Source organism: Mus caroli, unplaced genomic scaffold, assembly GCF_978045245.1.
Source record: "Mus caroli unplaced genomic scaffold, Mus_caroli_1 scaffold_7, whole genome shotgun sequence".
NCBI lineage: Eukaryota > Metazoa > Chordata > Mammalia > Rodentia > Muridae > Mus > Mus caroli.
Window position 1 is genome coordinate 88,059,753 of NW_028227262.1, and position 27,655 is coordinate 88,087,407.

Genomic DNA, 27,655 nt, shown 5'->3' on the forward strand with positions numbered 1-27,655 from the left:
GATGTGTGGGTCTCCCCTTTCTTGGAGGCCATTGGCAACTGGCCTAAAAGGCTGAGGGGAGCAGAGGAGGTTCAGGCTTCAGACTACCATAAGTATGATGGATTGACTTCTGGGATCAGCTTTAGTGAGACATAACAACTTAGACAGTGGTAGGGATTTCTGGGTGGGTGTAGATTATTGGCCAGGACTGAGGTGCTGGGGATGCGTCATTTAAAGGAAGAGGAATTCAAAGAATTATTGGGAAAGAGGATGTTGAATCTGTAATCTGGCCATTGACAACATGATTGTCTTTACAGGTGAGGGACATAGATGTCTTATGCCACAGCAAGTAGGCTAAGAATAGGGAGAGAGTGATCCTAACTCCTGCATGTCTAAGGATGAGATTTTTCAGCATCTTGATCACGTCTCACTCTTGCTCTAGGCTAGTTCTGCTGGCTAAACATGCTCACAATGATCTTCCCACAGATGCATTTAATATTCAGGGTTATAGCCACCCTTCTATTACTTGTTTTTTTTTATTATTTGTATAGATGATGCTTTTTATATCTCTTTGTTATTCCTGCTCTTTCATTTTTGTTGTGTATACTCATTGTTCATGGTTCCATTCCATAAGGACATTTTTATGTAAGTATATAAAACATGATTTTTCACAATTCATGAATGTATTTTGATCATAACCTCCTTCTCTTATTCTTTCTCTCCCTTGCTCTTCCTCTCCACTTCTTTAGTAGACCCCAGCTGCTTTTGTGTACTTTTGCATATCTGGGAGAAAAAAATGATGCCATATTTATCTTTGTGAGCATGATGATCTGTCTTTTTCCCTACACATATCATCATTTCATTCTTTTTTATTTCTGACTAAAAGTCAATTATGAAACTCAGTGTGTGGAGAATTCTTAAAAAGTTATAAATAGAATTTCCAGCCATGTCTCTTCTGTGCAATCACCAGAGTCACCATACAAAAATGATGTACTGCATACCCATGCATATTTGACTATTCAACCACAGAGTGTTATGGAAGCAGCCCAGATACTCACCAGTGGATGACTGGAAGAAGAGACTCTGGTATAAATCAAAACCAGAGTTTTTCAAATGAACCTTAAATCTCCAAAATATTTAATCAAAAGGTGGTCATTAAACTGAAATTTTAAGCATTAGAAAGATTATTCTTAAAATGATTAACAAACTTTTAATAATATGTGCAATAGCTATTTATTTGTTTAGTAATGGCTCAAGGCATAGGTGAAATTCTTATTTTACATACAGACTTAGTTTGAAAGTGCCCATAACATGCTGTAACTTAGTATTATGCAAATCACTTAGTTATGATTTTTAATTTCCTTATGTATGAAATGAATACATAAGGTATTGAATGGCTGCATCAGAGGTGAGATGAGGTGAGGTCAATCTGTTCCAGGGGTTGGGCAGATGGTGACATCTTCTTTCCTCTCCCTTGTTTGTTGTGGATTGTGCAGTCTGCTCTGTTGTGCTCTTACAGCATTCTCAGGTCTGCACAGAGAATCTTACTATGCCTGTGTTATCTCCCCTTTCCTTCTCTCTGTAAATTGATGTAGAAAGCATCAAGCAAGGGTTATGTAAAGAGTCATTTTGCTTTGTGCATTGTGTTTTATGTTTTATCTGATATATAAAGGCACAAAACTTTTAGCCTCTGGTGCAGTTCCCATCCATGTTCACATTGTGTTGTCAAGCTACACATATCTGTTGCCTCTAACATGTGTCAGATCTTTATGATACGAACCATTGAAGCTTGTAGCCTTTTGAGCTCCACAGTGCCCAGTTGCTGTCTATGATCTCCTCAGTGGAACAGCACAGGAGCTTCATACTGCTGACTAACTCAACTGGCTACCCACTAAACCCTCTCCAGGATTCCCTCCTGAACTCAACCTGGATAGGCCGGTGCTAGCTTTCCTCTGTGGTGGTGGCCAGATCTTCCCCACTCTAGTGATTTCTGAGTGTGATTGGTGGTTGTTAGTCTTCTGAAGTTATCTTTGTACATTCCCTTCTGAATATCGAGAATTTTTAATTGGCTGCTGTAAATCGAAGGACAGTTTAATATTTATGCATTCAATTTCTTTGTTCTTTAGGTTCCAAAACTAAGGAAGGAGTGGTTCATGGAGTGACAACAGGTAAGCTCTGTTGTCTTTTATCCAGGGGTGATATGCCAAATGCCTTCTAGGCTAAATTAACTTGATGCTTACAGTTCAAGATATGAGTATAAGAGCCATTGTCAGAGGAACATGGGTCAATTTATTTTTTTATGTATCTAATTTTTAATTTTGGTATGGTGAGACAGAGTTTAGCTACACAAGCCAGAATGGCTTCTGCTTCAACCTTCTAAGAACTGGTAGTGCATGTATCACCAATGGACCTTGCATATTGGCTTTGTTTAAAGTTTGATGTTTATGCAATGAAATATTTTTAAATAGACAAATATGGATTAAAAACGTATAGTCCAATATTCTAATGGCTAAGAATGATGGATTTAGATTAGTCAATGGTATTTAATTCTAATAATTTGGTATTTGGGTAGTAGGCTAAATAAATTAAATATAGTGATGTTACTATTAATTTAAATATTTGATGTAAACATTTCTTTTGTATTTAGTATTTATACCATCAGTTATACTGATTAGATATTTCCTCTGTGATTAATGATCCTTTTTAGAAAGTATACTTAGTAGTGTGTTATTTTTAAAAAGCTGTATATTTTTATTTTATTTGTATCCACTTGGCACAACTTCAAAAAGATTTTCAGTAAGACTAAAATAATAAATATTGAACTATAGGACTAAAATAATAAAGATAAAAAATGACAAAGACAATGAATTGACTGTGGGAAGAAAGGAACAGAACAATAAGACGGGAAAAATCAAAGAGAAAATGATAAACATAACCAAGTTGCCAAAGCTTGGTGGTAGCTAAAGTCCCTTATGTCCATTTGCCATGCATCAGACTTCCTTATGTGGGAAAAGTCTTGTCAGAAATGTACTTGATATGATCAGGAACCTTGGCCGTGACACCATAAAACAAAGCAAATACATTGCATTAGACAGCATCACACAGTGGCAACCTGTGTCTTTCCAGTGGCTCTTTCCCGAGAATCATTTGCTGGCCATGGAGGAAAAGAGCTCCTTCTTTTTAGCACACTGATAAAGAATAATGATGCTAAAGCAACATTGAAGCCCAGGAACAAGACCCTTTTGGAAGTTCTTTCAGTTGCTGTCCCACAAAAAGTGCAGATAGCAAGATAGTAAGCAGACTGATTGGTTCCTGGAAGTGGAAACTTAGGCTTGACTCTAATAAGATAGATAAGACAGGTACAGAGTGCTGGAGGCCCACACTCAGAGCCACGATGTTCCAGTTTCCATAGTTGAGGGAGAAGCAACTGGTGAGATTCAGTCTATTGTGAATGCATTGTTCTCTATTGACAACTTTGGAAGTGTTTAATATTCCCTGAATGACAAGGATATAAAGCATGAGTTTTATACTGTGTGGGAAATAGAGTGGGGGCTGGAGGAGCAAGAGAGGTAAGAGGGGTATGGAAAGTTTCTGCAGTAGGCAACATTTTACAAATATTTTCTAGAGAATAATTGTCAGCAAGTTTGCATTTCCATAGTTTTATAATGTTGACAATTTAAATGCCTTTTATATATCATTTTAGTCTATTAAGGAACTTGAAATGCTCCACAGTAGGTAAAGACACATTATATAATATAACCCAGGATTCTTGAATATTTACTACTGAAAGTTCCCTTCCATATTTAACTATATCAAATCTAGTGTTTACAAAACACTATAAGAGACACTTTTTTGTTTGTTTGTTTGTTTTTTGTTTTGTTTTGTTTTGTTTTGTTTTTGTTTTTTTTGGGACAGAGTTTCTTTGTATAGCCCTGGCTGTCCTGGAACTCACTTTGTAGACCAGGCTGGTCTCGAACTCAGAAATCTGCCTGTCTCTGCCTCCCAAGTGTTGGGATTATAGGTATACGCCACCACCGCCCGGCTATAAGAGACACTGTTAAGCAGCAAGGACACAGTGGTGTGGTTGTGGGCATCGTGTACCACCATTCTACCAGTTTAGAACCCTGACAGTAATATATAATATCAAATATACTGTCACAATTAGTCAGACTATGAAGAAATGCATTGTCAAGAAAGGCCACAGTAAGTGCTATTTCTCCCCATCACATATAAATAAATTGCTTAATTTATTGAATAGTATTGGTGCTGCTCAAAAGTTAAGAATTTAGGAACATTTTGAATTCTGGACTTTCAAAGAAGTGCCATTACATATGTTTGAAATGTTACTTAGAAAGGATAATAGAAGTGACTTTGGGAAGTGAGGTCACAGAGCTGGCTTTGACACTGAAATTGTACAGGGATGCTCAGACTTGACACTGCACCTGGCTGCAATGTTTTGTGTCCACTCGCCTCAATGCAAACCAAATCCAATTCACTTGTTGCTATGTGTTATAATTAAACTCCCAATATTTTCTAATTTCTACACTAAATTCATATTCAGTGTTTGGCTGAAACATGTCACTTCTACCTTGCTGTCTTGTTTCTTCAGACTCCTGTTACCTTTGGTATATGTGTCTATAGAAATTGACAGCTGCTAGAAGTGGGGTTATTAAAGTCTCTGTCACACCATCATCTTTTACTCTGTTGTCACTCTTGATTTTCTTAAGTGGCTGAGAAGACCAAAGAGCAAGTGACAAATGTTGGAGGAGCAGTGGTGACTGGTGTGACAGCAGTCGCTCAGAAGACAGTGGAGGGAGCTGGGAATATAGCTGCTGCCACTGGCTTTGTCAAGAAGGACCAGATGGGCAAGGTATGGCTGCCTGTTTTATGCTCAGTGATAACCCTGGACACCATGGTCCTTGCATGCATCATAGAGCATGCACATGATGCACACTGTGGGGAAGGACTGCCTTTAAAGGGCTCTTATTTTGATGCACTGATGTCCTTGGGAAATGTCATGCACACAATAACCCTGATTGTTTTAGTTTCTGGAAGAAAGATATAGAACTAAAAAAAATGTAGTGAACACTAAGAGACCAGTGACATTTCAGAAAGAATGACTGCTTTCATGTAAATGGTAAGTCTGGAATTCCTCTTTATGGCAATAGCAAGCATTTTCATGAGTAATTTCTACTCTGAACTTAGCCAAAAGGTTGAGAAGCAATCATGAGTAATTTCTAAATTTTCAGAAAGAAGATCTTTCATTTGATTTATTTGGAATTACATCATCTCTTATTAAATGACATATTTGCATATGTAACAACTCATTACCAAACATGATTTTGCCAACTGGGAGACTTAAAGTTCATACCAAACACAGATCATGGTTTCATATGGTGATTCTTACATTTTCAGAATTTTAAATTTGCTTCTGGATAAATATGAGGCTGCAGTGACATATTCTAGGTATAATTTTCCTATCAAATGTTAAAGGAACAGAAAATGAGGACCCCTGAAAGATGATGTTTCACAAACCTCATGATCTTACAGTAGGATGAGTTTTGCATTTTTTATGTCACATGTCCTTCTATATTTTTTTGAGCGATTCCAGATTCCCCCCTAAAAAAGCCCATCTCAGTTTCTCTTGCTCTGGGTCTTTGTTAAATGACACCTTCCTTGCAATGCCTAATTTATTTAAAGTTGGAGCTATTCTCACCCATGAAAACCATAACCTTTCTATTCTAATTTCTTCTTGTTTGATAAAGTGTCATTGCATTTAAAATAAATTAAATAATCTACTTGTTTTGAGTATGTTATTTTTCTTTGTCGAGGTAGGCACTATCATAGTGTAAATATTTATTTTGCTTGTTGATACTTCATATGTCTAGGCAAGTTCCTAACTACAAATTCAGTAATGAATAAGAGCTTATTAAGGATAGAAAGAGTGGAGAAATGACAACTTTCTAAGGATTAATAATCATATACATGGTGTAAAGCCATTGGCTATTGACTGATCCAAAAGTTGTATTCAAATGGGTTCTGAAGTAGACATCCTGAAACCCAAAAGAAAGATACTTTCACCTGTGGGCAGACTACTGTGTGTCTTCTCTATTTCACTGGTCCTAGGTGGCAGAACAGACTGGGAAACTGAGGATGTACGTTTCATAGACAGTTCTGTTGTTAGGGCAATTAAATGTAACCCAAAATAATCTAGGAAGTGTTCAGAGAAGTGCTCAGCTGATGTCACCATGGGATTGGTCAAGTCAGCTCTGCTCTGAGTGCAATATGCTTTTGTGGTAATCTCATTTTTGTGGTAATAACTATATCAATGCCTATTTTCCATTTGACATTGTAATCATATGGTTATCTTTATCACACTTAAAATTTTAAGAGACACCAGATTACTATCAAGGAGTCTAGAATTGCAGGTTCTTTGACAATCAAATGAAAACAAGGGAACCTCTTGTCAGAAAAACACATGATCACACATATACAACAAAGCACCAAAGGAAGGCCATCAACAGACCCTCAATTTAAAACCAACTCCCGATGAGGAATGTGGAATTTGTAGAGAGGAAGTGAGTATCAAGTTCCTGAGTGACAGGAGTTCCCTGATGACCCTCACACACATCTATCTGCACATCACTTGCCTAGCTATGCCACCAATACATACCTTCCTTTGTCTACTGATTGAATTGTGCAATACTAGAGTGAGTGGAAAACCTTAGTGCTTTGGAATGTATAAAGGCTGGGAAGCATGTCTCATTCTATTTTCCACTTTGTCTGCACTTAAAACGTGCATTATAAGTCACAAATGGTTTATTAAAACACTTCACATCTTGTCAACTCAGACTTATTTTCTACCTTTTATAATAACAATCCGTATTTTAGTATTCTAAAGCGGAAATCTACCAGTGTTACAAAATGAAACATTTGCAGATATTTCTCCTAGAGGAATTAACTGTGGGCTCCTAAAATTTTCTAATATAAAAATGAAGCCATAAACAGAAATTGCAATAAAAAAATTGGGATAAAACCCTGTTGGTTTGGGGGTTAGATGGTTGATCTTCATAGTATACTGGTCATTTGGTAGCTATGAAAGCTTGTGCTAAGTGCCCAAGACCTATTCTTATGTAATGGGGAGCTCTGAGTTTTGCTACCTTACCAAAAAGCTGGTAAAGCCCAATTTAGAAATGAATTCTGAATATCTACAATAACTAAAGGAATACACAAATAAATGCCAGTAATTGTGGCCATATTTCTTGATGCAAAACATATCCACAGTTTAAATAAAATTGAATTTATTTCTAATGAAATTTGAAATATTTTATTTCATCTTTCAGATTCTAACTAAAATTATCTTGGTGAAAAGAAACAAGCATATATTCGTTAACTTTTAAAATTGATTGTCAGTGACCCCAATTGACCCATTTGTAACAAATAATGATTGTGTCTAGTGCGTGAGAAACTTGGAAGAACAGGGATTTGACCCATAGCTCTCATATACTAATAGAAGGCTAATAGAAGGGATTAGTCACACTGTCTTGGTGGTTGGGTCTCAAGGACCAGCATTTTTTTTTGTAAAGATTTATTCATTTATTTTATGTATATGAATACACCATTGCTTTCTTCAGACACACCAGAAGAGGGAGTCAGACCCCATTATAGATGGTTGTGAGCCACCATGTGGTTGCTCAGAATTGAACGCAGGATCTCTGGAAGAGCAGTCAGTGCCCTTAACTGCTGAGCCATCTCTCCAGTCCTGTTCCCAGCTTTAATAAGACAATTAATTATATTTATGATATTTATTTTTATCTATTTTTCTGAATAACTATGTCTGCCTAGCACTCAGAAGGAGTTCAATGATGATTAATTATATCTATCTTTTATTATTTATTTTAATTAAAAATAACAATAAAATTTAAAATGATTACTCTACAAAAAAAGATGAATGTGTTTATGTCATAACACATGTTAACAGCAGAATGTTATATTAAGTATACATACAACCACAAACTATTATAGCAATCAAGGTAATTAACATAATCAATGACTTAAATGACTGTGGTGGCAGTCAGGTATTATTAACTGTAACAACTGTGTCACATATTAAGTTTCAACGGTATTCCCTCCCTCCCAATTCCTCCCAATTCCTGATAAGTTATGAGCACCATCTTGCCATTTCTTCCACCTTCTAGCCCCTGATAGCCATCATTCTAACCTGTTTCTATGGACTTGATGTTTTCTTAGAATATATTCTACATAGAAGAGAGATCCCAAAGTATATAGCTTTGTTCCTCTGGTTTACTTTGCACTGTATAATGTCCTCAAGGTTTATCCATGCTGTGGCAAATGTAAGGATTTCCCTGTCTGTATAGACCTTTTGAAGGCTTAATAATTTTGCATTTGTACACATATGCACACATCTTTACCCATTTAGCTGCTAATTACTCTTTGGCATGTTTGCACATCTCAACTATTCTGAGTGGTTTCTTTCTTTATGTCTACCAATTCGATTTTCAGACTATATGGTAGCTGTGATTTCAGTGTTTGAGGACTAGCACTCAGTCTTGGTAGTGGCTCCGTTATATTTTAAGCAGAGGTGCTCAAGCTTCCCTGTCCTATACACCCTCATGATTCTTGCCGTGGGTTGTCCTTTTGATGACCAGTCTAATGGCTATAAGGTGATAATAGATCATTGTGGTTTTGAATTGCTTTTACTTAAGGGTTAGTGGAGAATTGTTTTCGTATAGCCCTTGGCTATTTGTATGTCTTCTTTGATAAGTGTCTCTCCAGCCAATCCATTCAGTGTGTGTGTGTGTGTGTGTGTATGTTGTTTTTGGTGTGTTTATATGTGTTATGTGTCTGTGGTAGGTAGAGTATATGTGTATGTGCATTTTATGTGTAGTTTGCATGTGTATATGTATGTAATATGTGCATGTGAGTTTGTGTGTGTGTTATGCAAATCCACTTGTCTATACAGGCATGTATAGAGTCCATAGATGGACATTGGGATATTTTTTTCAGTCAGTTGTTTCAGGATCCAAATGTATCCTTTCCTAGTGTTGAATTTACAGGTGTGCACTGTCAAGCCTGGCTTTTCACGTGGATCTTGGGGATCCAAATCAAGGACATGTATTTACACAGCAAGCATGTTACTCAGAGAGCCACCTCTCAAGCTTCTTTTGTCGATTTTTTTCTCTTAACCAAAATAGATTTTTTTATACAGAATATTCTGAATATAGTTTCCCTCCTCCAACTCTTCCCAGTTCTTCCCCATCTCCTGTCTCATTTGTATCCATACCCTTTCTGTGTCTCTTAGAAAACAAACAGGTATCTAAGGGATAATAATAAAATTAGATAAAACAAAAAACAAACAGAAGAAAAGCAGTGAAAGAAAAAGCACAAAGAACACAAATGAATGCAGAGACATACGTTTACACACACAGGAATTCCATATAAATCACATGAATGGAAGCGGTGATATATGCTTAAAGACCTGTAAGTTAAATACAGTGCCCTGACAAAATATTAGAAGAGAAAGAACCTCCAAAGATGCCACTGAGTTAATTTTCTCTTTGGCATCTACTGCTGGGCATGCAGCCCATTGGTTTGTTACTCCAGTGAGTCTTGCTTGGAGAAACCAAGTTTTTATTTGCAAGTGGTTATGGATTGGAGCTAGCTTCTGGTGAGGGCTGGAGGCATGTGTCCACTTCTCCTTTCATTTCTAGGACTCCATCTGGTGCAGCTGTGCAGGCTCTGTGAATGCTGCCTCAGGCTGTGTGATTTCCTATGTGGCCATGTTTAGAGGCCTTGTTTCCCTGGTGTCTTCCATTCCCTTTGGCTCTGATACTATTTTTCACTTTCTTTCTGTTGAGCACTGAACAAATACATGGTTTGCAAATTGTTTCTCCTTTTTACAGGTTACTCCTGTATCTTGATAGTAGTCTAATTTACAGTGGAGAAGCTGTCAGTCTGATGCAGCTTCTATGTGTTCCCACTCTAGCCAGTAGATTTTGAGTTTTACCACCACCCCCAAATATTGTTCAGACCAATGTCGAAAAATTTTTCCTTTGCGCTTTATTATAATAGTTTTCAAGTGTTGAATGTTGTGTTTAGCTTTTGGCTGTTCAGTTTTCCCAGCAATGTCTATTGTTGACTTCCTAGAGCTGCTTTCCCCATTGTGTGCTTTTGACACTTTTGATGTAGCTTGTCTGCTGTCGAGTCTGTGGGTCTACAGTTCTCTGTTCCAGTGCACACATTATGCCAGTATAATGCTGTTTTGGTTACTCAAGCCTGGTTATGGATTTTTAAATCTGGCATTCTGATGCCTCCAGATCGAATCTGAAATTTTGATATTATTGCTTGTTGCTCAAAGTGGCTTTGGATATTTAAAGTCCTCTGATTTGAGTCTTGTGGGTTTAGGGTTTTTGTCTATGTCTGTAAAATGTTTCATTTTAGTTTGGGGAAGAGGCACATCCCAGCTCTAAGTCATTTTGGTGATGTTGGCGATTCTTCAGATCCATGAATACAGGTTTTCTTCCCATTTACCTCTGTCTCCTCATTTTTCTTTAAATCAATGTTTTATAATTTTTAGTTATTTAGACTTTAAAACCTGCGTTCGATTTATTTCTATGTACTTTTTATTGATACTCTTGATGCTCTTGACACTATTTAAATGGAATTAAATGGGTTTCTTTCTTAGTTAGATGTCTGTGTAAAACTGATACTTAATTTTGCCTATTGACTTCATATCTTGAAACCACTTTATTTGTTTATTAGTTCAATTTGGTGTAATATTTAGATTCTTTACATGTACATGTCAATTTGCCTATATAATATATATGTATATATTATGACTGTACTATAAACAATCAGGCATAAACACTTAATGATATAAAATGTGGAAGATTTTAGAAGTGACTCAGTACTAGGTAGACCTGATCTACAATGTGCTATGTGTAAAAGCTTATCAGTTGTTACAAACTCATTCAGTTGATTGTTACTGTGGAAATTGACTAATATGAGTTGACAGAAATATAAGCTAGTTGTGGTTTTATGTACAGCAGATAAAACTAGTACCCATTTTCACAGAGAGAAAGATCTGCTTGTACCAAGAATGTTGAATTTAGGAAGTTACTGGCCTCCATGCTGTTGAGTAATGGCACAGTGCTTACAATGCAAAGCTAGTCACCAAGCATCTGTCTGGGACATCTGGTCTGTCTGTCTGCTTAATGGTGTTCTGTTTGGGCCTACTATTTAAACCAACCATTGCTAAATAAATGGACATCTTTTTAGTTCCATTTAGAGTGCTCTGAAAATTTGTAGCCAAATATTTAAAAAATGTTTTGAAAATGAGTGAAGGACTGAATCAATTGTGGAGTGTGCTGCCTTGCATATATGATATTGCTCTGCCTCTTATCCTGTGCTTTTAGGTATCAACCTATCCACATGATAACTCATAGTTTTCACACAGGTAAGCTTGAAGCACCAAAGATCAGGCATGTTAATTATTTTTCTCCAGAGTCAGAAGAAAGTGCTGAAGCATTGATAATTGTGAAACATTCATCATTAGATTATAAATATTTTTTGAATTTATCTGTCTGGTCAATTTTATTTTTTGGATTGCATTTTATTTTATTTATTTATTTTATTTAGTTATTTTTTTACACTCCAGATTTTATTCCCCTCACCCTGCCCACCCTCCGACTGTTCCATATCCCATATCTCTACTCCACCCCCTTGTCTTCACAATGATGTCCCCCGCCCTCACTCAACCAGACCTCTAAATTCCCTGAATAAAAATAATGTTTGAAAACCTTAATTTCAAGACAGAATAAAACACATGCAGTCTATAATCATTTCTTGATTGATAAGAAGAGAGCTAACCAAATGCAGAAAGAACAGTGTCATGTTTGGCATGGTCTTTAATGATCATGACATTCTTCTCCCTGCTTCCTGTTGGCATGATTGATGAGCGCAGTGCTGTGCACATTAAGTCTTAAACACTGAAATTGAGCTCGATCAGATGATATATGCTGCCTTTCGGTGAGTCATTTGATCACAATCTCACAAAGAATCCACAGGCCATAGGCAACATTTTGCATTTCTCTAAAGAAATATATATATATTAGAGGTGGAATCAAAGGTGAGGATTAATGAAATATTTTCCTTATAGTAAGATATTTTCCTTCAGTGTTTAATAACGGTCAATGCAATAAGTCATCTGAAAGCATTAGAACTCTAAGTTCTGTCTGTCCAGTCGAAGATAGTTAAGACAGTATTCAAACCTAAATGAAAGCTTTGTGAGACAGTGAGTGATCTGCTCTGATTGTTGTGGCAGTGGTGTCTGTGAGCAGCATTGGAATCTTAAAGTATGATAATACCCCTCAAAGGAATAAACACAATGGGCTTAATTAATCTGTTTCAAAATCAGTGATGTTCCATATCATCAGTAGCATTTTTGCAATGTGATTCATCTAAGATAGTATTTTCACTAAAAGGAGAACATGCAAATTGTGTACATTATCCTTGCTTAGAAACACACATGTTGAGTGGTTGTATTGTACATGAATGTTTCACTGCACTTATATGTATGGAGAGGAATTGTGAATCTTAGTGATTTCTAATTAGGGAAAGTTCTAAAAGGAAAAGAATTCTGTAATTGTAAGGAAAAAATAGCCTTACTGGACTTTTGTTTGTTGTAATTCCAAAGCACTGAATCATTTGCTAATATGTGATTGCTATCCAGATGGATCAGCAAGAAATGCATGAATCATGAATGCATGACCCCTGTCTTATGTATGTAGACCACTGAGGGCAACAGACATGATTATCCCTAGTGAAAAAAATGACCATAGTATGTATATTCCCTAAGCTTATATCTATTATAGAAGAGTTAAGTAGCTTTTGTTAGAAATGAAAGAGAATCTGTATTATTCCAAATAAATACTAACTCTGACGAGTGTTAAACTGGGTTTTTGTGAAAAGCAAATGAAGTAGCCTCAGACAAATAATAACCATAATAGTTCACCTGTTTAGACACAAGAACACAAAACTTTTCCCACTCAAGTTCTATGTTCAGTGGTTTATAATCTGCCAGCATGAAACCTTCAGCAACATAGACATGAATAAAAATGTTTAAAGGCCAGACTATGGATGATGCTCTTTACAAAAGAAATTGTAAGGCCAGCATGGTAGTATGACTTTAAGCATATGAGTGGACAAATATAAGCTATACTATGCAATCTGTTTATTTTCTCACAAATGCTGGCAGAGATTAATATTCTAACAAGTGCTAATACAGTTTCATGAATTGGTTTTTAATTTTTTTTATTGGCTATTTTATTTATTTACATTTCACATGTTATCCCCCTTCCCGGTTTCCCTGCATAAAACCTCTACTCCATTTCCTCTCCCCCTTGCTTATATGAGGGTGTTCCTCCCACTCCCACCTCACTGCCCTAGCATTCTCCTACACTGGGGCATTGATCCTTCTCAGGACCAAGGGCCTCCCCTACCACTGATGCCAGACAAGGCCATCCTCTACTACATATGAAGCTGGAGTCATGGGTCTCTCCATGTGTACTCTTTCGTTGGTTGTTTAGTCCTTGGAAACTCTGGGGAATCTTGTTGTTGGATATTGTTGTTCTAATTGGTTTTAGTTGTATACATGTGAACATTTATTGCTACTGTCCTTTCACATAAAACCATTGTATAATATTTTTGATAGGGTTTCATTTGAGCTGCTACTATAATATTTAAGATGATTTCAAACTTACATGATTTTATGGAATTTATTTATTAAAGGGATTAAAAATGATACCCATACATCATGCACACACACACACACACACACACACACACACACACACACACACCACACTTCTACAATCAAACAAGTTAACATGCCTGCTGTCTCACAGAGTTACTTCTCTTTATTTTTTAGTAACAAAAGCTAAATTTTACTCTCTTGGAAAATTGCTTGCATACACTCTATATTAGGTATTGTCTTTACATTCCTAAGCTCTCCAGACTTACTCACACAGCTGACTGTATTCTTTTTAATATCTTTGCACATCTAATTTGTATTTTTACTTTGTAATGAAATGGCAAACTCTTCATATGGAGACAGAATCTGATTATAATGTGTTTATGTGACAGTCACTAGTCTTATCCCAAATTCAAAGAAGAAGAAATAATTTGATTAGTTCCTTTTTTTGGATGTAGGCTTTGACTAGAAACATAGCTTGTATTGCTACTTATCAAAACCAAATGACAGAAAATGTTCTATAGTTTTCCAAATATTCACAATATACAACAATTCAGGACATAAGTCAATTACTGATATTTCCTTCGACAATTTCAGGAATAGAAATAAATAAGACCAGTTGTGTTTGCATTGGAATATATGATCATGAAACTGGAAATTAGATGTTATGTATCATGAATTTGATCATTCTGTTAGGTGAAAATGAATTATCAATTCCTATATAAGGTAATTGCTCCATAAGAAACTTTACTAAAATTTCTAATTACACTTTAATTTTTAGGTATACTTTAATAATCCACCCTACTCCCTGGTGTAGTGGAATTATTAAACATATTTATAATATTTTCATGGTAGTATTTAAATTTCCTTTAGAGCTATAATACACAGTAAAACAAACAGTGTAGTCTGAAATGAGTGAATAGATAATGATGAAATAAATGAAAAATGTGAAAAATTATGTATATTTCAACTTCCTTTCTGTCTCACCTTTCATTCATATTTTCTTATTCAAACAATAGGACTAATTTGTTTGGAACTCAGTTCAACAAATGAATACAGTTGCAGGTCTGTGCATGCAAGGAGTAAAATGAAATTTACATTTTAACTACATTTGTGAGGCGATGAATTTGAAAATTCACATCTCTATTTGATTATTGGGTGTCTGCACAAAAAAAAAAGAGAAACAATTTAAATATGTTATATGATTTCCTGTCATGCAACCTTGGGGAGTACATATTCAGCTTAGCTTGGACACTTTAAGTTTTGTTCAGTGGATTGTATGTTATCTGATAAGTCTCTGGGGGTAGGCATGTGCTTCCTATTTATGCTACCTAGCTTGGAGTTAATCTATCTGTTATAGAAAGTCTAAACACTACTAGAATATTTCACCTTTAATCTAATTTTACAACAAATGTAAAGCCGATACCTTTCAAAATATCTCTGCTAAAACTAACAGAATTGCTTATAGTAGCAATCATGTGTCCATGGAGGACAGCCACTGTAAGATTGACACAAAGGTAGTTCTAACATGTTCTGTTAGAGCTACTTCATACCTGCTACTTGATCCACTTTGACAGCCTGATCTGTATCCCCAGGGTCTGGTTTATATGCCCTACATGCTCAAGCATATAGAAAGTGTGACTGGGTATAGAGGGCAGCTCTGTACTTCATGGAGTGTGGCATTATCTCTTTCACCATGCTGGATGAGGTCACCACACTGCTTTGAGCACTGACATTTTAATCCATGAAATAGAATTGCTGAATGAAATGAGCTCAAAATGTTTTGTATCTCGATTCAGTGGCTTGAAATTTAGGACAGTTGTTTTTCAATTATGCATTGCCAGACCCCTGGCAACTCATTTAACCTTTCTTAAAAAGCGCTTATCCTCTGTAATTGGCCAGCCAACTGCGGAGTTGGAATGAAAAGGAAATGTAGCAGCAAAGGCAAACAATCAAATGGACTGGAGCATAATTGTGATATTTTTCTATAAAGAATCTGATGTTTCTATTTATAGCTTTGGTTTAGACATGTGATTATTAAGATGACTTTTTTTTTTTTAATTTTGGTATGGTTTGGCTTTGTTAAGTTTAACACCAAAAGGAATACATTTGAGAGAGGGAATCTCTTTATTGGGCTAAATAAAATGAGTCACATTCTTTGTCTTAGGGTTTTTTTTTTCATGTTGATATAATTAAAATCCACTGACTTAAGCAACTTGAAGTAGAACAGTTTTCTTTCACTCACAAATCATGGGTACAGTACATCATGGCAGGGAAGCGATGTACTGGCAGGGAGGCAGCAGAAACATGAAGCGTCAAGTCACTTACAAAAACACCTAGTCAAGTACAGAGAGTGAAGAATGCTAGCAATTCAGTCATGGCCTTTTTTTAATATATATAATTCAAGATCCTAGTCTAGGACATGGTGTTACTCACAGTGGACTGGTTTTCCCAATTCAGTTATCTAATCAACATAACCTCTCACAGGCATTCCCAGAGGCTAATCTCCTAGGTCATCCTAGATCCCATCAAATTTACAATTGAAGTTAGCAATAACACCTCTGTTACATTGAATTAAATTTCTCAAAACCACTAGGTTTTATTAAATGTTATCTTCATGTTTTAATTAGAAAGCATCCTGTTCAAAGGATTTTGAGAAAGACTGATATAAACAAAGTTTTAAAATTTATCTTTTAAATTGAAAATGCCAAGTACTTAGCATTATAATGCAAGGGCATAATTATCTTTCTTAGTGTCTCTTCACACCAGATGTACAGAGAATAATTCTAAGTATTCATGGAACACAGATACAAGATGGCCTGGGTAATGACCCTCCTCACTCTGTTTTCCTTGTCTTAGTAATAGTCGTTTTAGATCCCAGATAAAAGGACACTCAGAACAAGTGAATGATCTCTCAGCATTTTATATCACAATCTATTTTTTGGAGACACTTTTAAAAACATTCTTGAAAGAAGGACAAAGGCATAATCCCTGTGTTCCATGTGAGGTTTTCCATCAAATCATGGAAAAGATTCTGATAGTCTAGATGGTGAGTGTCCAGCTAGACAAGCTATGAAATTTTCCTTGCTCTCTTCTCTCTTTGTAGTGAGCCAGCCTACACTTCTTTCCAACACCTAATTTGGACCCCGATAACCTAGGAATCTGCCATTGCAGTGTTGAATCTCATGAACTGAGGTTAGTGTGGAAAGGGCACAGTGCTTTCTGCTGATGCTCACATGTTGAGCATGTCTGTGCCACAGGTTAAAAATGCAGTGATAGAAGCATCCCTGAATACACATGGTACACTGGCGGAAAAGCACTGCAACTATGCCTCTCCACTCAGTGTATTTTGTGTCTAAGAGTTTAACAGCTCTAGATTTACATATAAGGTTATTTATCAAAACATTGGTAATGATACATTTCTTAAATGCTAGAAACTTGGCAATAGCCACTAGGTTAAATACATGATGGCTTATCCCCTGTAATAATTATTTCAACAGAGTGGGTGACATAACAGGTTACTCTTGTTGCATTAAGTGAAAAGATGAGGTTATAGAACATATTAAAGTTTGTAAACACTTTTGTTATTAAAAACAAACATGTCGTGTGATGTCTGTCTGTATTTCTAAGCAGTCTTTTCATTTAATTATAATTAGAAATTAAAGGTACAACATTTTATTTTACTTGTCCAAATCCCAACTTTAATTGATTTATAAAATAATTTTAGCTATGCAGGACATTAATGCAGTTATTAATATGACTGTGACCATTGCTGTTTATTCATTAATTTAGTCACACATATATGTGTTGGCCTACATAATTCATACATGTGTTCTACTTTGTACCAAGTATTATAACTGTAGGGATGTAGAGGTTGATTTCCGGGACCAGTGCATTGACATCAATCATCTTGTCTCCTCCTAGTATGAAATCAGATTGTGTTGTTTTGTTATGTTTTGTTTTGTTTGTTTGTTTTGTTTTGTTTTGTTTTGTTTTGTTTTTTCAAAACAGGCTTTCTCTGTGTAGCCCTGGCTGTCCTGGAACTCACTCTATAAACCAGGCTGGTCTCGAACTCAGCAATCCACCTGCCTCTGCGTCCCAAGTGTTAGGATTAAAGGTGTGCACCACCACTGCCCGGCGAAATCAGATTTCTTTTGTGAAGTTCTGAAGCTTTTAATCATTAAAAATTCCAAGCTGGAATAGTTTTTATATATTACTCTTGATAATAATTATCAAATCAATATAAAATACAGTTTCAGCAATTCTCTTTCTTGTTGGCTTATGATAATTCTATGGCTTATCCAAATACCAGAACACACTTGAACAAAAAATTTCTATGAGCAAAGAATTGTATTACCCGAGTGGTTAATTTAATGGCTCATGTATATTTGACAAGAATTTCTGATCTGAGCCCTGATAATTAACTGACTTTGCTGATTCTTATCTTTGAACTCTGAGAGAGAGATGTCCTCATAGTCATTATATGCTAGGGTAACAAAATACATGCAATTGAGTAATTCATGAAAAACAGAATTTACTTATCACATTATAAAGCTGGGAACTCAGAGATCGAGATGAGTTTAGTGTCCTGGAGAATCTCGTCTTTGTTCTAAGATGACATCTTGTCACTGTGTCCTGGAGGAGAGCATTTTCAAGGTGAATAGAACTGAAGGGGTAAAATTGTCCCCTTGAACAGCACAAACCCCATATGGCACCATTACCTATAAAGAGCCCTACCTTACAATTGGGACATTAGTGACTACATTTCAAGTAATGGGTTTTGGGGATATTCAGGTCATAATAGCTATTATCTTTATTTTCATGTACCATTAGAATGTTAGCTTCTTCTTTTTATTAATATTATTCACAGTAGGGAGTAATCCCTGTATTATATATCATTCCCTATGTGCTTGTTATCCAGTTTGGTAAGACACAGAAAGCCACAAAAGCACACTCTGGAACTTTGCTATTATGGTCATTTCACTACCAGTAGTTAGACACATTCATAGTGTATGGGTTTATTTTACAACTGAACAGAAATCTCACATGTCATGTGGGAGTTTTTTTAACTATACATGTTTGTATTTGAATGCAACATTTAACTGTGCATTTTCCTTTGGAAATAACACCTTCCAAAACAATTTTCCCCAGCTCAAATACAAACATACACAATGTTTCCTGTAGTAATTAGAATATAAGAAAGAAAATGAAACTCTGAGGTAGGCCCAGAAAAGATTTCATGTTCCTTCTGCCTTTATTGCCTTTAACTAGTCATACAGGATGCCAGTAAAAAAAAAAAGTAAATTCCTTGAAAAAGAATACTTCAGTTTACTTAATGACAAGGATGAGAGAGACAGAGACAGAGAGAACACATATACACACAACTCTCTAGCTCTCTCTCTCTCTCTCTCTCTCTCTCTATCTCTCTCTCACACACACACACACACACACACACACACACACATGCATGCACACACATACACTCAGAGGATGTGTATTAAGGACTACAAATGAGATTATGCTGCTGTGATGGATGGGACAGTGTGATTTTATCACTGGACTCTGCAGTTCAATGGAACCCTGTAGGTCCTGCTGAAACCCTAGGCTGCTTAAATTCTTCAGCAATGATAGTTTCATTATACAAAGAGACATGCCAAAACACATTTGCTTTTGTGATTCTGAGTATTCACTTCTGAAATTAGTCAATGTTCCACAAGGAAAACTGTGATTTCCTTTATTTATAGCTTGTAATAATCTAGCTAGATATTTTTCATTTGGAGGCATATCTTCAATTTTAACAAATCTTTGTATTTCAAAAGCATATTCAAAATTCCCAAGAAATTTACCCTACTGCACTGTTTGTTCTGGTTGAAAACACTGTAAGTAGGTGTCTTAGTCAGTGTTCTATTACTGTGAAGAGACATCATGACCATGGCAACTGTTATAATGAAACTCTTAAAACTGGGGCTTACTTACAGATTCAGAGGCTTAGTCCAGTGTCGTTGTGGCAGGGACCATGGCAGCATGCAGATAGCCATGGTGATGGAAAATAGCTGAGAGTTCTACATCTAGGTCTGAGAAAGCCACTGGACCTAGCTTGGGTTACTGAAACTTCAGAGCTCTCTCCTAGTAACACTTCCTCCAACAATGCTACACCTCCTAATTCTGTTAAGTAGTGTCACTTCCTGATGAGTAAATATTCAAATATAAATATCTATAGGGCCATTCTTATTCAAAACATAGTTAGCAATTTCTCTTTGGTGGGAGGGAATCAACTGATACGCTATAGCACAACCATGTTCAATGCTGTTACCTGTATATCCAAGGCATGTTTTGTGTGCACTTATTCCTTCATTCAAAACACACCTGTGGTATCTGGAGGCCAGTGAGAATTTTGTGAGCGAGATGTGTGAGAGACACAGTCTTTCACTTCTGTACTTGCTTGACCCTCATCTAAGTGACGTTGTTAGAGAAGTCCAAAGCTGGCGTTGTAGCATCCTGCCGCCACAGATCATCATCCACACCTTATCCTATTAGTTTGGGATAATTACTTGGAATTAAAACCAATCCAATTCGTGGGGGAATTGGTTATGTAAATAATCAGTTTAGATTTTTCTGGATTTATTCACAGTATTTAAAGTGTAATTATTTCTGCCCTCACTTTTACATGTTATTTACCCAACATTTTATCCAAACCTAAGACAGGCTGCATGTGCACATGGGCAGGGCTTTTTTTTTTTTTTCTTCTGCAATCAGAACCATTTTTTTCTTGGAAAATTAATTTCAAAATACATTCAGTCAGAAAAAAAGTGTTTATAATGTTTGTCTGGTGTTTCACAAGAGCTGCCCTCATGTCCCACTGCTTACATATCTATAGTTTCCATATAAAGTTCCATTTTCTATGGGCTCTTCATGTTAGTTCCTCTATGTTTTCTCTCAATTTGAAATTTGTTTTCCTCAATTTCTTTCCTATGTGTTTCCATTTGGATAATTGAAAGAAGATGCACAATTTCTTAATTCTTATATTTGAAATAATTGAAATGTGTTTTAAAAATCATCACTGTTACTATAGCACAGTTTTCCACAAAAGTTCTATCTGTGGTCTTTGCACATTTCAGTGTGCCTGGCTGATGTTCAGTGTCCTAGGATGCACTGAAATGCTATTGCATCATTTCATCCAGTTATATTTCACATGAGCTGGTAGAGATAATCCTTTAGTCGGGACCTATTGATGCCTAGTTTTTAACAGTGTCATACTTTCCCTGTTTTAGCATGTTGTCCTAAGTCCTAAGACACAAGAATGATTAAGTTGAATGATTAAGATGTATCCTTAGATCCAGGATAATGAGCATAGCATCTCCATGGAATACCCCTTTCTCTTATTTTCTATTGAATTCCCATACTAAATTCAAAAATTAATCAAAAGGTACAGTTTCCTCAGTCTGCCTTAACACAAGGCATTCTGAGCAGTGCCGTTTTCTCCTGTCCACAGTGGAATCATCCCAAACCTCAACTTTTGGGCAACCATGAAGATGAAGGCTAAGATACTAAATCTTCCACAAATTTATCTTGATATTCTGTCTAGTCTCACTTTTACTGACAGTGGCAAACAGAGTTGAGGTTGTTAAGAGTCTGTTGTTGTTACTTATTTAATAGAAGGAAAAAGTAAAACAGTATTATTGCTACAGAGCCTTGATCAAAACCAAGACTCAAGGAAGTACAAATCCTGCCTGTAAGAGCATCTGGCAAAGAGACCCAAGATTTTGGCTCCATCCATATGCTATGTGATAATGTATGCATATGCTTTGGTTTTAAGAAACTAGAATTCTAAAATAGTCTGTATAGTCAGGCTATGTAATGTCGCTTTCTCTAGTGTCCTGTGGAAAGTGAGAATGCACTCATTAGGTACCTGGTCAGGAACAAATTGCTTCATTCTTCAGTTATTTAATAATGGAAACTTAAAAACCAAAAACATGTTTTAGAGGTGTGGTGATAAATGTCCTAGTGCCTGCCATAAAAGAGCTTAGAGTTTATAGCCTTGGTATTCTTTCGAGGTCTAAAGATTTTAATGCTTTATCCTGAAATTTATTAAATTGCACTGTGGTTGGTGAGTGTCACATTACCCTGAAAAATTATTAACATTATAAAGAAAGGACTGTCACCAATGAGTCAATACAATTTTTATAGTGTTTGATAAATTTCATATTTTGTATAACTTAAAGTGCATGGGATATTTATTAATTTCTATTTGTTGTCAACTCTAATGCTACATAAAATGTAATGTAATTCATTTTTGCAAATACATTTTAAAGTTTGTAAAAAGGACCCAAATATACTCCAAATCTCATAAATGGAAAGTGACCCTGAAAGAAAACCTACTGAGATTTAGTGACTTGAAAGTCCATGTTTACATGACTCATCATAAGGACTGTATCTCAAGGAATTTCATCTTAAATCATAGAATTCTCATGAATATAGTCATATGTATCTCAACATGTGGCCTTTTACTCAAAAATCCTAACAGTTAACAAATCTATATCCGGGGGCTGGTGAGATGGCTCAGTGGGTAAGAGCACCCGACTGCTCTTCCAAAGGTCCGAAGTTCAAATCCCAGCAACCACATGGTGGCTCACAACCACCCGTATTGAGATCTGATGCCCTCTTCTGGTGTGTCTGAAGACAGCTACAGTGTACTTACATATAATAAATAAATAAAATAAACAAAACAAAACAAAACAAAAAAAAATCTATATCCTATGAAATATTTAAACCAGTAGAAAATGTGTAGTGAAAGATTTATATCTTGTGTATGCAGAAGTCAAATTTTAAAAGTCACCCATTAAAAATCTTAGCTTAGCCTGGCGTGGTTGCACATACCTTTAATCCCAGCACTCGGGAGGCAGAGGCAGGCAGATTTCTGAGTTCGAGCCAGCCTGGTCTTCAGAGTGAGTTCCAGGACAGCAAGGGCTATACAGAGAAACCTTGTCTCAAAAACAAACAAACAAACAAACAAACAAAGAAACAAAAGAAAACAAAACAAAAATCTTAGTTTAACTACTTTGATATTCCCTGTATTTAACATTTTGTCTTTCAGTAGTATCTATTCATTTCTTTAGTGTTTCATTGGAACAGCAAAGAAACTCTATATGACAGATAGCCACCTGAAAGCTCACTATATAACTGTTGGATGACCAAATCTATATAGAAGAGGGGTGGTTAGGAAGAGAAACCCAAGCATTGCATCTGTATACACAGAGCATGTTTTGTCATTTTGGAATACAGTTTGGATGTTTCTTTTTGTTTTTGTTTGTTTGTTTGTTTTTACAAAGCTAACTCTGTATATGATCCAAGAGTCAAAATCATTGGTATTTGCTTGCTTGAGTTGAATACCTATGTTTACATGTGAACCTGCAAATAATTTGCTACCAGCTTTATCTGCAGTTCACCAGACATGGAGGAAGTCAAGAACTTTTTTAATAAGTAAAACACAATGCATTCATTTAGTGGAATTTTATTCAGTGATGATTAAAATTTGAGCCATGATAGCACAAAGGCACATGGAGGAAATTAAAATATATATGCCAAATGAAATAAGACAGTCTTTAGACTATGAACCAAGGATGTGATGACATATAAAAAATGTGATGGTTTTGGAATGCCAAAATTCTGAAGACAGTAAGAAAGCAAAGCTATAGTTTCAGGGGCCTCTGGTCAGGTGGAAGACTGTGTGGTCAAACAACAGGATGGGAGTGGGGTACAACTAAGCAGGGAAGTTTTATGACACAATCGTTTTCTATGGTAGGCATTTGCTGACTCATATAAAACAAGGAGGTGCCAACTATGATCTTCACTGATGTTATCTCAATTCTCATTAACAATAAGAACTTCAAGTTCATAAACTCAGTAAGGCAAGATAATAGCATGGGATTGTAACATCTGGAAATCCTCTTTATTGCTGTGTGATTATTCTGCCCAAAGTGTCTATAAAAACAACGTATTAGAAGGGTGTAAACACATGAAACTCAAGAAGAATGAAGACCAAAGTGTGAACACTTTGCCCCTTAGAATTGGAAACAAAACACCCATGGAAGGAGTTACAGAGACAAAGTTTGGAGCTGAGACGAAAGGATGGACCATCTAGAGACTGCCATACATGGGGATCCGTCCCATAATAAGCCTCCAAACTCTGTCACCATTGCATATACTAGCAAGATTTTGCTGAAAAGACCCTGATATAGCTGTCTCTTGTGAGGCTATGCTGGGGCCTAGCAAACACAGAAATGGATGCTCACAGACAACTATTGGATGGATCACCGGGCCCCCAATGGAGGAGCTAGAGAAAGTACCCAAGTAGCTAAAGGGTTCTGAAACCCTATAGGTGGAACAATATTATGAACTAACCAGTACCCCAGAGCTCTTGACTCTAGCTGCATATGTATCAAAAGATGGCCTAGTCGGCTATCATTGGAAAGAGAGGCCCATTGATCTTGCAAACTTTATATGCCTCAGAACAGGGGAACGCCAGGGCCAAGAAGTAGGAGTGGGTGGGTAGGGGAGTGGGGGGGGGAAGGTATGGGGGACTTGGGATAGCATTGGAAATGTAAATGAAGAAAATACCTAATAAAAAAAAGAAGGGTGTAAACTCTTGAGTATTGAAATTTCCAGAGTGCTCAGAGCCCCATTTACACCCTTTATCATCCTATGTCATGGAGTTGGTTTCACTGTGGTAAGAGTAGAAAGGTATATATGTAGGTTTAAAATGTATGGGAAAATATTGGTATATCAAAAATAATCTCATTACTCCACAGGCTGGATTTAGGCCCTCCTGCACATATGTAGCAGAAGTGCAGTTTGATCTTCATATGGGTCCCTAACTATTAGAGTCAGGGCTAACCGAAAAGCTGTTGCCTATAAGTGGAATATGTTCTTCTAGCTGGGCTGTCTGGTCTGGCTTCAGTGGGAGAGGAAGCACCTAGCCATGAAAAGACTTGAGTGCCAGGGTGAGGAGGACATCCAACCACTCAGAGGAGAAGGGGTGGGGGAGGCTTGGACAAGTGTTGTGGGAGGGGGTTGCAGTGAGCAGGATACAAAAGTGAATAAGTAAATAAATAAATACAACTGCAATCTTGTTACTGTAGTGTTCCTCAAATAAAGAGGAGCAGAACATGTCAAATGAGGACCTTAACCACGGAGGACTGGTAGGCATCAGCTATGTCTGTAGCTGGAGCCTGGGAGAAGTGTTTACTTTGATAGCTCCACACAAAACTGAAGCACTGGGAAGAGATTGTTGTCTTCTCCCTTCAGACTTCATGTAATCTGGATGCATTCAATAAGTATTTGTTGTGGCATTGTTGAGTAGTCCCTTTATAGGCACTGTAAAGGTTTCTTAGTGACACTGATGGTTTAATACTCATGTTTAATGTCCAGTCCCTGTATAGTCTTAATTGCTTGTCTTGCTTTGGAGGATTACACATCCTCAGGCTCAGACTGCATCTTACTTGCATTTGCACTTCTACAGTATTGATCTCATTTCACAGGCACCTAGAATGCATGGACTCATGAAATGATCCCATAACTAAAGGAGTAGCCAGCCATATATTTCTTGCTTGTTTGTTTATAACATTAGACAGGTGAATGCTGCAGAAGGTATATGCTGCCCATGGCCTCAGGGCATGACCTCAGGTCATGACCTCAGGGTTGACTGCCTTAGAGCACCTCTGGGTGCCCTTGCAACAATGCTGTTTTGCAAAGCCCATGATGAGCCACTTCTTATTATAAACACGTATCATTTCACATGAGAATGATAAGGTGAGTTTTTAATAATCTTTCTAATTAAGCAAATCAAGGTATGAAAGGAACTGAAGTGTTTAGCGCATGGTTACTACAAGGCTGTATGCACTAACATCCCAGTGACTAGGGCCAAGGTGGAGAGAACGTAGTAACTATTTACAATTTTTCTTTTCTCTAAATATTGCGATATATACTTTCTGTGTATTTATTATAATCCCCGTAAGAACAGATGGCCTGCACAGATTAGACAACTTCATTAAGTGACAAATTGTGGAAGCTGGTAATAAAAGCACCTTACAGCAACCAGTTAAACAATCAGGAGAGGTCATCATAAAGAGAAGGAAGAGAGCTAGGGAGAGGGATGGATTTGGAGAAGGGAGGACAACAGAGAGGTCATGAGAGCAGGGGAAGCAAACAGCAAGCCCTGTGTGAAAATGGCCTCCTGACTGGGCTTGCCATCTGTGAAATGCCTGCTTACCCTGGCCTGGCAGGCCTAGGACTGTCTGGGAACAGATTGCCTCACCTCATATGACCTCCCCCATGCCCTCTTTATGGAACTTCATTTGGCCAATGTCTCATAATTGTATAGACATGAAGCAGCATTTAGACATAGAGTAGTTCTTTATGTAGGACAGGTTTCTCCAAAGGGACTCTTCGAGTGCACCTCAATCCGTGAGAGAGATGTATTTCCCAACATTCGCTGCACAGAAGCTAAGGATTCTCTGTCCAACCTCTAGTGGTCAGAACACATCCTGTGATTCAGTCAACTGTTTAGATGTCAATAGTGTAAGTCTCAACAAGCCCCAGTGCAGTCCATATGGTTCTTCTCTGGGCATGGCAGGAGTAGGTGGTTGCCAGTGTCGGAAACATAAAACAGGTGAAAACAGACCTGCGGAGAGACAGCAGGAAAATAGAAGACAGCTCACAAGTACATCTGGTGGTGTTTATGAGATTTATTAAAATTCAACAAGGAGTGCTTAACATTTAGCAAATGAAGTTTGTCTTTAGGAATATCCTTGTGAGATTTATACAAGGATCTGTTAATAAAGGGCACATACAACACTCATAATACAGTCAGACATGTTATGTAAAACAGGACAAGAAAGTAATAGGATAACAGAGTGTTTGCACAAGGGATTTTGTGATATAACACATGATTCTTCTGCCTTAGCTGTTCGCTTTTAGAGGCTGGGATTTGCATAGTGATGCAGCCACACGAGACAGTAACCTTGACATTTTTGCAGCTGTACATATTTGCACACACCAAGACACATAGTCTTCCTGTCTAGTTACTATTTGATTCTTTTGTTCATCTCTTATTTATTACCAAAAGTAGTGTTCACAAAAACTGGATCCAAGATGTGCTCCCTGCTCCTGAGGCAGAGGGCTCCTGTGCAGGGCAGACCACTGTCTTCCGGCTGGGAGGGTGCCGGATGTCTGCGGCCCCAAAAGGGTGCTGCCTCAGCGGCTCTGTGGCTCCTGCCTGTCCCAGAAGCTGTCTGCCTCTGTGGTCCTCACTCTCACCTGTGCAGACTAAGTTCGGTGGAGTCCCAGAGCCAAGATGGTGCTCCCTCCCATTAAGTCTTATAATAAATTTAAAAGGATTATTTTGGACTTTTCTTGGGAATTAAACACACCCTTAATAAAAATTCTCAGGTGAAAAAAGAATTTTTTTTTCAGACTAAAGACTTGGTAAGTACATATTGAGAAGAAGCACATTTCTAACTTAAAATACACACTTTCTTCATGTCACATTTGGGAACACGATTGGTTTGTATATCCTTATATCTGTGCTTTCAGTTGAAACTAACAGCATTATTAAGGGAAACAATTTTTTTACTTTACGGCTAGCCTATCAAACCTCTTAATAAAATTTTATGCATAGTACAGTAATCAAGAGGTTTTTGTCAATATTTAATACAATGAATAGATGCAGAAATTATTGAAAATGCAAATTATTATTTTGTAAACCATGATACCAATGTTCAGGCCTGCCTTCATGCATTTGTGAGAACTTTTGACAAGCTGCTGTGAGTGTTCACCAAAGGGAACACACTTTTGGCAGGACCCTTCCATTTCCTACATGGACAGAAAGTGTTTACTGTGAAACAACTG

The 27,655-nt window shown here is 36.9% G+C and overlaps 1 protein-coding gene across 2 annotated transcripts in view; it reads left to right on the forward strand.

Annotated features, from left to right (window-relative positions):
* Window positions 1-27,655, forward strand: part of Snca (synuclein alpha) — a 95,947-nt gene that overhangs the window by 9,234 nt on the left and 59,058 nt on the right. For both annotated transcript variants that reach the window (XM_021165283.2, XM_021165282.3), the window contains exons 3-4: window positions 2,106-2,147; window positions 4,707-4,849. In XM_021165283.2, coding sequence (XP_021020942.1) covers window positions 2,106-2,147; window positions 4,707-4,849 — 185 coding nt within the window. The remainder of the gene's footprint in view (window positions 1-2,105; window positions 2,148-4,706; window positions 4,850-27,655) is intronic.